Source organism: Pseudonaja textilis, chromosome 4, assembly GCF_049901715.1.
Source record: "Pseudonaja textilis isolate UNSWEBS1 chromosome 4, rPseTex1.2, whole genome shotgun sequence".
NCBI lineage: Eukaryota > Metazoa > Chordata > Lepidosauria > Squamata > Elapidae > Pseudonaja > Pseudonaja textilis.
In genome coordinates this window covers 48,123,445-48,136,603 of record NC_141993.1, presented here as the reverse complement: position 1 = coordinate 48,136,603, position 13,159 = coordinate 48,123,445, and the positions used below count along the sequence as shown (strand labels likewise).

Below are 13,159 nucleotides of genomic sequence, written 5' to 3'. Positions count from 1 at the left end.
TTGGAAGTAATTTCTGCCATCACTTCAATTACCATTAGGAAAATAATCTCTGACAGGTGCCAAAGATGTGGGAGACTTTTTGATGGAATCTTGATTATAACAAGAACAGTTAAAAAATATCTCTAGAATTAAACTGTTTTTTAAAAAACACTGACATACCCAACATAGCAATATCTTACTGTAACACATTGAATCACAAGAACTGTGGCTACTAAGCTACAAAAATCCAGACAATTATTAGATACTGAAAATTCTATATTTTTGTTACACTTTAATCTAGTGATTGGTAAGTCATATGGTATCCCCAAATTAATCACCAAAGATAGGTTCATACAGTATCCTAGCCTAAATTGTGGTTGATTAATTAGTAATTTAGTGTGTCCTATGAATAAAGCACCAATGATTAAAAGTTTATCTAGTCCAATAGGGCAGGAGTTTATTATCACCTTTTATCACAATCCATCAACTCTCTTTTTCCTCTTCTGTTAAACATAATTTCCACACAAGGCTTTTCACTATGGAACTATGTTCAACACTTACAGTGTTCAGGCAAACTTTTCCCAGGACTTCCTCATATTTGTATAGTGTGAGGTAGGGGTGATTAAGGTTCAGAGGAATCTCTTGTCAAACTGGTTTTACAATCTCTCAGTTGCTCTGAATCACAGCATGGAAAAGAAAATTTCCCTCTGTGGAAGTTTTCACTCTGATCACCTTTACTATGCATCCTTTCCCTTTGTACTGGTTGAATATCTGACTTCTTTTGCATAACTTAGAGCACTCAAGGGTTCATCAATTTGTTCTGTCTAGCCTCTTTCATCTTAACATCTGAATAACCTTACATTGGGGAAGGTCAGAAGATTATGGCACCCTGGTCAGTATACTGCTGGGTTGAAGAAATGTACTACCCAGGAGACACCTGAGTCATAATAGAGTGTTATTCTTCACAGGAGAAGCTCCTTCTACCCATGGCTTGGTTCTGGTCTCTACTTCAATTTAGCAAACCTGCCTTTCTGTTCTAAGCAGGATTAAAAGTATTTCATTTTATTTGAGGTACATTGAATATTTGTTCTGCTTTTCACCCATTACTAATAGCAGGAAATAGGTACTACTGAATACATAGTCTACATTTCAGAGAATTAGATTGTTAAAATCTAATTCTTATTTCAAAGGGACTTTGTAGATTTCTAGAAAAAGATTGTAATCCCAAAAGTTAAACAATTGCTTTACTTGATCTCTATTGTGTATGAATTCCCTTACCAATTCTTCTGCTGCAATTTTATTTTTTAACCAATATATCACAACAAGTTCTCACAACAATTCATGTCAGCAATTATATATACTTAGTAAGTCAGTTTATTACAATATAGTGAGAACTGTTCATAGCACAAGTTAAATGCTATATATTATTTGCCAGTCTTACAGGAAAGCTTATTTAATAAATCTACAAACTTAAGCATTCTTCAGCTCAAATGTTTTGCTGCCTCATGTTGATTTAACAATTGTCAATGCCAAATGTAGCAATTTCACTTTTTCCATTCCTAATGTTCTACAACTATGAATTATTTTCAATTAGAATTGTTCCAGTATTGTATGACTAACTGTGACTTGAAACTTATTTCATATCAATTCCTTGTTAGTTGTAACTAATTTATTATATTGAGGACATCCAAGATTTCCTTCCCAAAGAGCAACCACAAGAACCACATTTGGCTTTGCAATTCAAAATGGAGATTATCTCCAGAAAATTCCCCACATAGCTCCCATTATCAGCAAAAAGCACTGATGGATTTTCCCTCCTCTGCTACTACAACATCAATAGTTTGGGAAGACTATCGATGATATAGATGATGCATAAATAAGGATTAAATGAGTCATCTGCATGTCCCTGCAGGATATACCCGAGTGAAACTAAGGCTCGCTGTATCATTTTTGTTTTACCCATAGCCTACTTCATGTGAATGTCACTGCAAGTTAGAACATATTGAATCTTTCTTTATATAAGCTGAGAGATGGAAGTTAAAGCAAAACCTATAGTCTTCAATTGAATACAGGCAACATTAGTCCAAACTCAGCTAGCAATTATCAGGGATAAATTTAGCTACTATAGGGAGCTTATGGAGAACAAATCTGCCTATCCCAAAATAAAGTATAAGAAATTCATCTAGATTAATTGATTATTTCTTTCTTGTGGATTTGCCCTAGAGTCCTAGACTATATCTGCAGTGTTGAAATGTTTCCTGGATTTGTACTGTCTTTAGCCAAAGGTATTGTCCCATAATTAATCAAGTATTACTTTTGGGATGCTCTTTAATGGAAAATTGGAAAGATAACTTTCACTGAAAATGTTTGGAAAAATTGGATTAGAAACAATAATGCAAGATGGTAGATAAAACTTCTATAAAGAAAATGGGTTGTAAGTGGGTAACACATTATTTCAACAACAAAGTTGGCTCCACATCTAGTCACTTCCATAAGAAAAAAGAAATCAAGAAAAAAGTTAGAATGATCAACTCAGTGCTACTCCCTTTTAGAATGCATGCATGCAAATGATGGATTTTATGTAACAGCAAAAGGAAAATCAACTCCTTTTAGCTATAGCACTGGAGAAGGTTGTTTCAGATTCCTTGGACAACTAGGAGAACCAACTGTTTGATATTAGAGGAATTCAAAACAAAGTGCTTACTGGCAACAAAGATCATGAAATAAAAGCTGCAATATTTTGGATATATATTATGGGGGATGATGCATCTATGGAAAAGATAATAATGCTGGCCAAGATCACCAGAAGGAGAAGAAGCCAAAGGCTATAAAGTAGGCAAATGGGAGGAGGGACACCTGTACGCCACATAAATACTCTGGTAAGAAACAGGACAATTTGGATTACATTTACTGATAATTCTAAAAAGCGACTAGCAAGAATTGTATGCAATGATACATTTTTTAAAAACTTGGATAAAAGCAAAATGTCATAATTTCCATAGTCATTGGTTTAAACTGTAGGAAGTCAGCTTCATCAAAGGGTCTAATAATAATAATAAAAGAAGCAGAGCATTCCAAAAGCTTCTTCAAATCTGTCAATTAATACCTGGATTTTATCACAGCAGCTTTATTAGCCTTTAAGTTTTAGCTTCAGGTTTGAAGAAGCCACACTGTTGTGCAGTTCATCTGGACATAGAACCTGGAAGCACAGAATCCAGCATAAGGAAGGAACTGAAAATCCATTGCAGTACATGTGGGTGTTATTTTGTAACACCACTCACTATTTTTTAAGTTTTGAGATGTATTTATTTTCAAAGACAGGGGAGGTTTTGTAGCACAGGTTTCGCCAACAGGTTCTGCCAGCAGTTTCAGCTTGTAATTCCCTTGACTGGATATCATAATAGTATAAGACTTCTTTCATAGTTCTTTATAATGGTTGGGTGGTGGACCTTAAGGTCTGTTCCCAGACCCCAGTACACTGTACAGCAACCGGTGAGGCATATGGCAGTCATCCAGCCATCCTTCACATCTTGGCTCTGATAATTAGGGATTCAATGCTGGTGGGCTCTCTACAACCCAAGACCTCCAGGCTGGAGACATGGTCTTGCCAATGAATGCCAAGCATGGAGTGGAGAGCACACATGTGAAATTTCTCCAGATGTTTTATTTGTTCAGAGTCCAGGACTCATCCATATAGGAAAGAAGGAATAACAGCTCTACAGATTTTGTGGCATGACAGATGTGTTGAATGAAGTGTAGTATGCAGCTGCCCCAAAATATAAGCAACAGCCAAAGGCTCAGCAGCTGTTTCTTACTTGATTGCCAGCAAAGATGCAAATTTTTACATTTCAATAACCACACTGAAGAGATTTAAAACAGCTCAATAGTCATACAAATAAGCTGAATGCAGAGAAACATAATCCAAGTACCACTAATCAAATCACTATGTCAGGAACCAATATTGTGTTAACCCTATTTTGCTGTTTCAAGAAGCACTAACTAGGCCTTTTACTACAAAGAAAAAAAAACAGTTATTAATTTCAGTCACTCTAAGTCTAAGATAATATAGCGAATTGTTTTCCCAACCTTTATAAAGACATTTGTGGGCTGCACTGGGTCAATGAATTTTCCTAATATTTGAGACAACAATGATTCTTTAATTTATCCTGCCTAACAAATTCCTTCCGGTTGTGACCATCCTAAATCCAGTGGTAATTAGCCAAGGCTTAAAACAACATCTTAAAAAATCCCCAGCTGCTGTGTGTTTAGTGGCCTTCCTAGGATTCTCATTCTTAAGATATTATCACAGGAATCAACAGCTGTTTACCCAGCTAAGCTACAAAATAGTTTTAAACCTTATCATTTCATATATTTTCTTGCAATCTTCTCCTCACTTTAACTCTGCTACAATTTGACAGAAATTTCATATGTGTTGTCTCTGCAGAATGCCTCCTATTTGAATTTAACATCAAAAATAATCTTATTTGGGTCTTTAAAAAATGTTGGCTTTTTTTTTTAATGTGAAGGTGTTGGAAATATAGAACTGAGAAATAAAACCCCATAAATCCCAACTTCCACGTTGGCTAAGAGATTGTGATAGTTTCAGTCCAACTAATATGCAGGTATACGAGGTGGAGAAAGTTGCCATCTCCCAAAGTAACGTTCGCCACTGTGGTCTTAACTGCACATATTCAGCAAAAGAATGCTATGGTATTACTCCAGTATGAACAGCCATTCCAAAATCAAGGCAAGCAACATAATTTAATGACCTGGACTTAGACCATCCATTGTCACTTATTATGGAGAATTACGGCTGAGTGGATGTCTTATTTCTTCACACTTTAAAAGAATTTCAGTGTTGTAGATGAAAAAACCCTGGGGTAAGAAACTGGCTCTGAAACTGAAGAACAGGTTATTGTTGATGTTCAAGATCTTAAAAACTTCATCCAAAAGAGAAGCTGCTAGCACAAACTGCTTGCCAGGAAGAATTTTATGTTAGCCTTGTATACTTGAACTAGAGCAGCTATAAACATGTTGACATGTTTTATTGCTATCATTTCAGTCTCTTCCTTCAGGTCAGCTACATTAAACTTTGAAGGACACGACATTTTAAAACTTCCTTCTTCTTATAATAAACACTAAACAGAGGTTTCAACATAGTTCTTGAGCAGTACCAATATAACAAATGAAATTCTGATATTTTGGCAATGTACGGCATTAAATAAATTCAGTGGTAAATCACAATATATTTAATAATATATTCTTCATGCACACAATACCTTTAGCCAAAATGTGTTTTGCTTGTTAGTGGCTTAAAGTGATGGTAAATCTATAGTGAACTATGGTTTGCAGTTCAGTGTGTTGCATGAACCCAGCAGCAGACTTTATGAACTAAACCATGATCGCATAAACCATGGGTAAATCCTAAAATAGACAACATGTGGACTCTGTACACCTGCCACAGAATCCTGAGACCACTATGGCAAAATTTAGCAACAAAATATCACAATTTTTGGTCTGTTTTTTGAATCTCAGGCAGGAGTTGTTTGTTTCCAGGAAGCTTATTGTTCCCATCCCTATTCTTAAACCCACTCTAGAAATTTGGTCTATTATCTTTTGTGCTAAAACCGTACACTCATCATATGGCCCTTCTTGGCCTCTAGAACAGTTTCTCAACCTTAGCAACTTTAAGATGTATGAACTCCAACTTCTAAAATTCCCCAGCAAACACTTTTGGAGTTCTATTTGTTTTTTGCCAGTTTGGGTATTTCATTAAAAGCAATTCATCTGTTTATAGCATTCTACCCAAAGTACTCTTTTATCATAAATCCTATTGGAAGACAGTCCTTCTGTTTGAGTGTGCTTCTGAAAACAAGGACAACACCTTGTTATTGGAATGCACAATATTGATGAAATAATGCATTGCAATAATTTGCTTGTGTCTTGATGGATACCTGTGCCAAAAAATCCTCCGAAATGTGTTTCAAAATCTGCAACTTATTAAACAAGCCTTTGCTACTTTGGGGAGCAATTATACAATGTTTGTTTCTCCCAAGCATCCAGTAATGGTCCATATAAAGGAAAAGACTGGGAACTAATATGCCAGATGACTTTAACAGAGCGAGAAGCAGCAGGAAATCTACATGAGTTACCAATGGGTGCTTCAAGGAACTTGATTCCATAAGCAACACAGTTCCAACTCCTAATACTCTTATCAATATCACTACTATTTATAATGCCTTATTGCAATTTTGAACTCAGATTGTGTCCCTGCATGGTCTTTCCTGTAATAGGCATTCTTGTGCCTGGGCAGTTGCTTTGCACTGCCTTACTTTCATCTTGCCTAATTCTTTTGCTTTCTCTGTTGTTCTTTCAAGGTAGCACTACAAAGAATGACCATCTTGTATTTACCTCCCCCCCAAAAGTTCAAAACCTGGTAAGCATTGCCATAGGTAAATATGTTAAGGAAAAAATACCATGGCTGATAGTCAAGAGCACAATCAATTTCAATGTAGATGCATATATTAGAGGAACATTACTTCTACAAGAATTAATTCTATGCCACTGCCGCATGATTGAAGCATGCTGAACACCTGTGAGTCAGAAGCATCTTTCATACCAATCATTTTTCTTACAAAGGAAAGAGTGGATACTGGATGTAAGTTGTGCAGATTTCAGTGGAACAACTTGCCTTCAGAAGTTGTGGGTGCTCCAACATTGGAGGTTTTTAAGAAGAAATTGGACAACCATTTGTCTGAAATAGTATAAGGTTTCCTGCTTGAGTAAGTGGTTGGACTAAAAGACCATCATTTTCTTTTTCAAGATGGTGGGCACAATCTTTTAAAGAACAATTTACACACACATATATTAAATTTATCACTGCTTTATCTCCACAATTAGAAATTGGAATGTTTGTATTTGCTATCAGGATGATACTTTCCATAAATTCACTGGAATATTCTGGATGTGAGCTGATATACCATACTTAGTGGCCATAGTGGACATCTGACAGATAGTACAGGATAATAAAAAACAAGGACAAGCAGGCTGAAAAACAGCTTCTATCCCAGGGCAGTAGCTCTATTGAATTCTACTGTATAGTGCAATATTAATGCAATATCAGAGGTTTTCAATTCAATTGTACAGAATGTGAAGGATGTGTGTTTGTGTTTATTTTCATAGTCATAATGTACACTGAAGATGGTATTTAATTTTGTTGTATGAGGTGCAATGACAATAAAGTAAACTAAGCTTATATGATAGCATGATAAAAATCTTTTTCACTACCTTAGCATATGTCAAAAAAATTTCAAAAAGCCCACATTTTTCCTATCTTCTCAGAAAATTCATTGTTCCCCACTTGCTGTTTCTTTAACACTAGAATGAAAAATGCTTCCCTGGTACCTATTTGATAATATAAGTCTGCATGCCAGCTCCATCTTGGAAGTTGAATGCCCAGACAAACACAATTGCAATTAATTGCCCATACTGAAAATCCTGCATTCAGCAGCTTCAGCAAAACAAGCACCAAATGGTAGTATCATTTTTATTGGTGTCATACATTCCTTGGAGGAATTATCTATAATGAGATAGAGTTCAAAGGACCATAAAGCCCAGGACCTGCACTTGAGATTGTGCCTGACCCACCCTCTGTGATGCTTTACCCAGAGTAGCAGATCCTTCTGAACCTTCAAGAATGCAGGCAGCTCAGGAGTGAAGGACATAGACAGAGAGCTGCATGAGATTTTGGCTTCAAGGAAGGGCTCCCCAAGAGCAAGTCCTTGAGCCTGCACACCTTGTCTGGCTGAATAGTCTTGATGGCAATGAATGAAGCCTTGGGGGGCACAGTCTTCATTTCAAAGCAAATCTTGGATGAAATTATGGTTGCGTTCACACATGACATGCAACTTAGATCAACATAAATCCATGAATCCTTTGCTCCTATAGCAAATGGCTGTGGCTTAATTTTATTGCCTGAATAATACAATACAATGAGACTGTAACTACAATATGCTAGATCATCAATTACTCAAACCCATTTTAGCCTAGTTGAACAATAGCAATAGCATTTAGACTTATATACCGCTTTATAGTGCTTTGCAGCCCTCTCTAAATGGTTTAGAGTCTAAGCACATTGCCCCCAACAATCTGGGTCCTCATTTTACTGACTTCAGAAGGATGGACGGCTGAGTCAACCTTGAGCCGGTAAGAATCAAACTCTTGGCAGTGAGAATGCAGATTTAGCCTGCAAAATTGCATTCTAACCACTATGCCATCATGGCTCTTGGGATACCCAGCCAGTATATCAGTATGTGTTGTAACAGAAATAGTGGAAGAAAGCAATCTTGTGGTTGAAGCATGCACTTAACATTTTTGGGGTATAGTGGGATATGGCAGTAAAGCAAAATGAAGCCGTGTCCACCATTTTTTTCTGAATATCTTTTAAGGGAGAGATTGGCTGCTTGGTTTTAAAACTTAAGTTTTTTTCTAAAGCTGGTACTATATATAGCATTTTTTCCTGTGCTTCTTGCCTCAAACTCTTAGAAACTCTTTCTAATCTTTCCTAGTTACCCAAAAATGTTTTAGCAAATGTAGAATCCATTTGCAAGTCCATGAAGCTCTGAGGCTACTTATTCTGTATTGCATCACTCTGGTTTTTCACTGCTTGAACCTAGTCTTCTCTTTGGGTTTTTGAACAAGCATTTATGAACAAGGCCAGTAGCTTATACTGCTGTTAAACTTGTGTCCTGGCTTAATTGCTGAACTCTGAAGTAGCTATTGGTTTAGTCTGTGCTCTTGTCCTTTGGACTCATTGCTTTTTGCTTGTGACCTGATCTGTGGACTGTTGATTGGCCTCATTTTGCTATTTGTTCTCTTAAACAGGAAAGAACAGAATGTATTCAAAGTTAGCGTTACTAAATAATTTGTGTGGTTGGAATTGACAAATGCAGTCTTCTAAGCCAGGTAACTACCCAGAAACAGCCTACACGAAACATAGCTGTGGGCAAAACAGCACATGCAAACCCAATAGAATTCTTCCCCCTTTCCCTTGCCATCATGAAGGAACTTCGGATCGTGCGTTTCTAATACATGCAGATTCCCAGGAAAGTACAGCCTGGGGATTTGCACCAAGATGCTGATATAATCAGACATGCATGTTGAGGCAAAAGATAGCAGTGCTGACAGCTTCAACCTGGCATGTAATCATCAGTGGCAGCTCTCACACAACTCTTAAAGCAGGATTTCCTCTCCTTTTCTGTTCCATAGTAAAAAAAAAAAAAAAGAACAATTAACAAACCTAACCGGGGCCTCTCAAAAGGGAGTCTTTCTTTTGTTATAAGCTCTCTGTAAGATAATCCACGAATGGTTAAACAAGCCAGGATCCATGGTTTATTTAGGAAAGAGTTTCTGGTATCCTTTGGTTGAGCAGAAGTGAGGTCCTTGACAATAAATCACCTCCTTTCGGCTGCATAGATTGGAGCCTTTCCAAAGTATGATTAATTATTTCAAGATGGAACAATACATTTCAGTGAAGGTAATAAAGCTGATAGTTTTAATACTTTGGGTTTTCCTACAGTCCAGTTTACAGCACCATTAAGTATAATAGATGAAAGGAATCAGCACACTGCCATTATTATATCATTCATTCACATCATAGTGCACTATCTCCACATTAATATTAATGGCTTATCTAACTTATTCAAATCACCAGTGTACAACAGTCCCTCGTTGTTTCCAGCCTCACAAAACCAACTATGATATCTCTTTAGTATTATCTCAGAAATCCATTAAGTTACAGTATCACAGAATTGTGAATGTTCTGGAATCCACAGTAGCAAATCACAATTCTACCACCAAAGAATCAAGCGAGGACTCCATAATTGGCATCAGAAATCAGAAACTACACAGCTAGTGCAATATTGGATGCAACTATTATCACTTTAGCATTAAAATCATAAACAAAGCAGATACCTGTAAATAGCTCTATTAGCTCTAGTCTATCAGTAAAATTCAAGAAACTATGGAATAAAACGCTTATCAATTCATTTATTATATTCACTCTATACATGGATCTGATTGGTAAATAGAAATAAGAGTTAATTTGGTTAACTTCCTATAATCAAACCAATATCTTTAGAGGAGGCAAGATTTGGATCTTGGAAGAAGTAAATTTTTGCCAATTCTTTCAAAAGATTTCAAAATAGTCATAATTGTATGTTTCAAGGTGTTAGAATATTTATCACAAAAATGTTTGGAACATGGCTTACAGAGATTCCCCTGTAAAATTTGTTTCACATTAGAATGTATTTACTGTAGAATAATCTGAACTAAAGGGTCCCCATCAATACTCCTGCCCAACTTCAAGAAAGCAGGCTATGAAAAGAACATAGAGGTCAATAATTCAAGTACAATGAATTCCACGAGCTTCATAATTCATAGCAAGCAATCACTTTTTTCTCTCTTGTTTTAAATACACTCACCAAATAGGCTTTTACAACATGTCTACAAAATTAAATATGTTAGCCTTGAAAATGTCACACAAAATGCAAAAGATAAAGAATCCAGAAATCTGCTTATACAAAACATGGAGTAGGTTTGCATTTTAAATATTCATTCACACACACACACACACACACACACACACACCACACACACCCTATGCATTATTCTTCACATGCATCCAAATTAGCATGTCATATTAATTCCAGAAAATCGGAGATTTCCTTTACCGTTATAGACAATTGTTATACGGGGGGTGGCATCCAAATCTGTGGAAGACAACCTGGAAGGATATCCCATTACTGTGGCCACAGAGAGACCCATCAGATAAAACAGCACATTCTCTTTCATTTTCCTGGTCAACCAAGGCTGCTGCTCACAGGGCAAGACAGCCCTTTTCTACAAGTTTGCCTTCGATTGTTGGAAAAGTTTCCTGTTGATTCTACATGTGGCATCACAGGTTGCAAAGAAAATCCTGAAATAAACAAAAAATAAAAGCTTTTTTAAAAAATGCAATATTCCAGCACTAATATAATTGTCTAACCTAGACTATCTTTCAAGTCAGACATCTGCTGTGAATTTAACCCGCACCTTTTGAAAGATGAACTTCATTCAGCCTAGATCTGTGGAGCTGCACGGCAAATTGAATATGTCCTTCAAGTTCTCCCCAAAATGGAAAGTTACAAAATACAGTCTGAGTACTTTGCATGACTTATCCTTGGCTTCCATATGACTGTAAACAGTGACCATATTTTCATGGAAAAAATAAAGGACAAACCTGAAAAGGGGGCAAATCTGAAAGTGTTTCATAAGGATAAGAAAATTGTTTAGGTTTATAATTTTCCTTTACAAAGGAAAATTCAAGGGCAAAACCAAAAATAGATAGACAGACAGATCTAAAGGAAACGAAGGGCTGTCCTTTATAATTAAGGACATATGGTCACTGTTCCTGTAGATCAAGCAACTTCTACATCCCTATTGAACTGTTCCTCATCCCTGCCTCATCTTATATCCTGTATCAGTTTTGTCGCACATTCCCCCCCCCCCCGCATCATTTCAGGCAATCATTCTTGTGTTGTCAACCATTCTGTCATGTGTGGAAAGCTGACTTGCCGCTCTGAAAAGCCACTGACATCATAGCTCTAGCAAGGCATTTTCAAAACTATTTTACTTTCCTAGATCTGAAAATTGCCCTCATTAAATCCTAATGCCACAAATAAATAGATCAAATGCATTAGTTCCTCTGGGGGTCAGCTCTTGAATGTTATGGAAATTGTTGTTCTACTGCAGTGAGATTATAATAGTTTCAGTTAGGAAATATTGCTGAATTATTAAATAACCAATATTATATAAATTACAAAATTTAGAGGAAAAACAAGCTAGTTGTAAACAACTCTTTTAAGCATTTTATGCATGACAAAAATGTCTAAACACAAACATGGAAATTGCTCAGGCAAAAATACTGAGAAGATACATTTGAATTTTTGAATGTTTATGCTTTATATCATTTGTCCTTTAATACAAACCCACAAAAGTAGTAATTGCTTATCTAATTTCAGATTTATTTCTAGAAAATGAATACAATTCTGATGTAGCTCTGCATTTTAATTAGTTGCCATTAATACTTGGTATTTTTAGTATCAAAATTGATTTAAGAAATACATTTTTTATGACCTTCTAAGACAAGTTGCTATTATTGCTTCCATATTGCGGTGGGAAAAAGATTGAAAACATTTTGGAAGTAATTATCAGGTATTAAAAAACACGGGAAACCATCAGTGAACTCTGAAGTCTTTGTTTCTTTAGATATTCATTCAGTTTTTATAAGAGGTTAAAATAATCTCTAGTAAAAGCTTTACTTGTATCTCAAACCATTTTTAAATTGGTGCCTTTACCTAAAGCAGGGGTGTCAAACTCAGGGATGCTTAAATATGGCCCATAGGGCCAGACTGGAAATAGCAAAGGTCCAAACTGTGGTGCCTCTGCCAGCTAAAACAGGCCGTGGGGCAAGGGGCAGCCTCCATTACTTCTTTCTGTAACATTTCATGTAGTCTCCATGTGAATGAATTTTCTTTTATAAATCAATATATTTTCTTTTATATGCCAAACTCACAGGATTATAATCTAAAACATCTGATAGTATCTCTAATTTAGAAACCTTACTATCCATGTTCTTTGAAATAGAGATAATTTCTATTCTTGACAAGGAGCAATGTCTTTCTGAATAATAGGTACATTCTCTAGAATATCATTTTGCTCCTTCCATATATTAAACAGTCCTACATTGTCAATCCAAACAAAAGCAAAAAAACAAAACCTTTTGGTAAACTACCGTGAGTTATTTTAATGCTTTTTCTTAGAAGTTCTATCCAATTATGCAGATATTGTGTAATTCCAATTCCCTATCAAAGACCAATTTTTATAAGAAAAACATATTAATCTTTCCATACATCATTTACAGAACAGTACATCATTCTCATTTGTGGCATGAATTTCAAAGTCTCCCAAAGTCTTAGCCCGATGCAAATTAACTTCCACTATAGCATATCTACCATGCTCATCAGTCAATACAAGTTCTATTTTTAGTTGGGGATTAATATACAAAACAACTCTATTTGTTTTCTTTTGTTGCTGCTGAAAAAAAATTCTGCACCCAAATTTTCATAAACCAAATATTTTA

The 13,159-nt window shown here is 35.9% G+C and overlaps 1 protein-coding gene across 4 annotated transcripts in view; it reads right to left on the bottom strand.

The window, feature by feature from the left end:
- The window catches only part of SEMA4G (semaphorin 4G), a 111,779-nt gene that overhangs the window by 42,501 nt on the left and 56,119 nt on the right, over positions 1-13,159 (bottom strand). For all 4 annotated transcript variants that reach the window (XM_026704675.2, XM_026704676.2, XM_026704677.2 and 1 more), the window contains exon 3: positions 10,710-10,954. In XM_026704675.2, coding sequence (XP_026560460.1) covers positions 10,710-10,830 — 121 coding nt within the window. In that variant the 5' untranslated portion in view covers positions 10,831-10,954. The remainder of the gene's footprint in view (positions 1-10,709; positions 10,955-13,159) is intronic.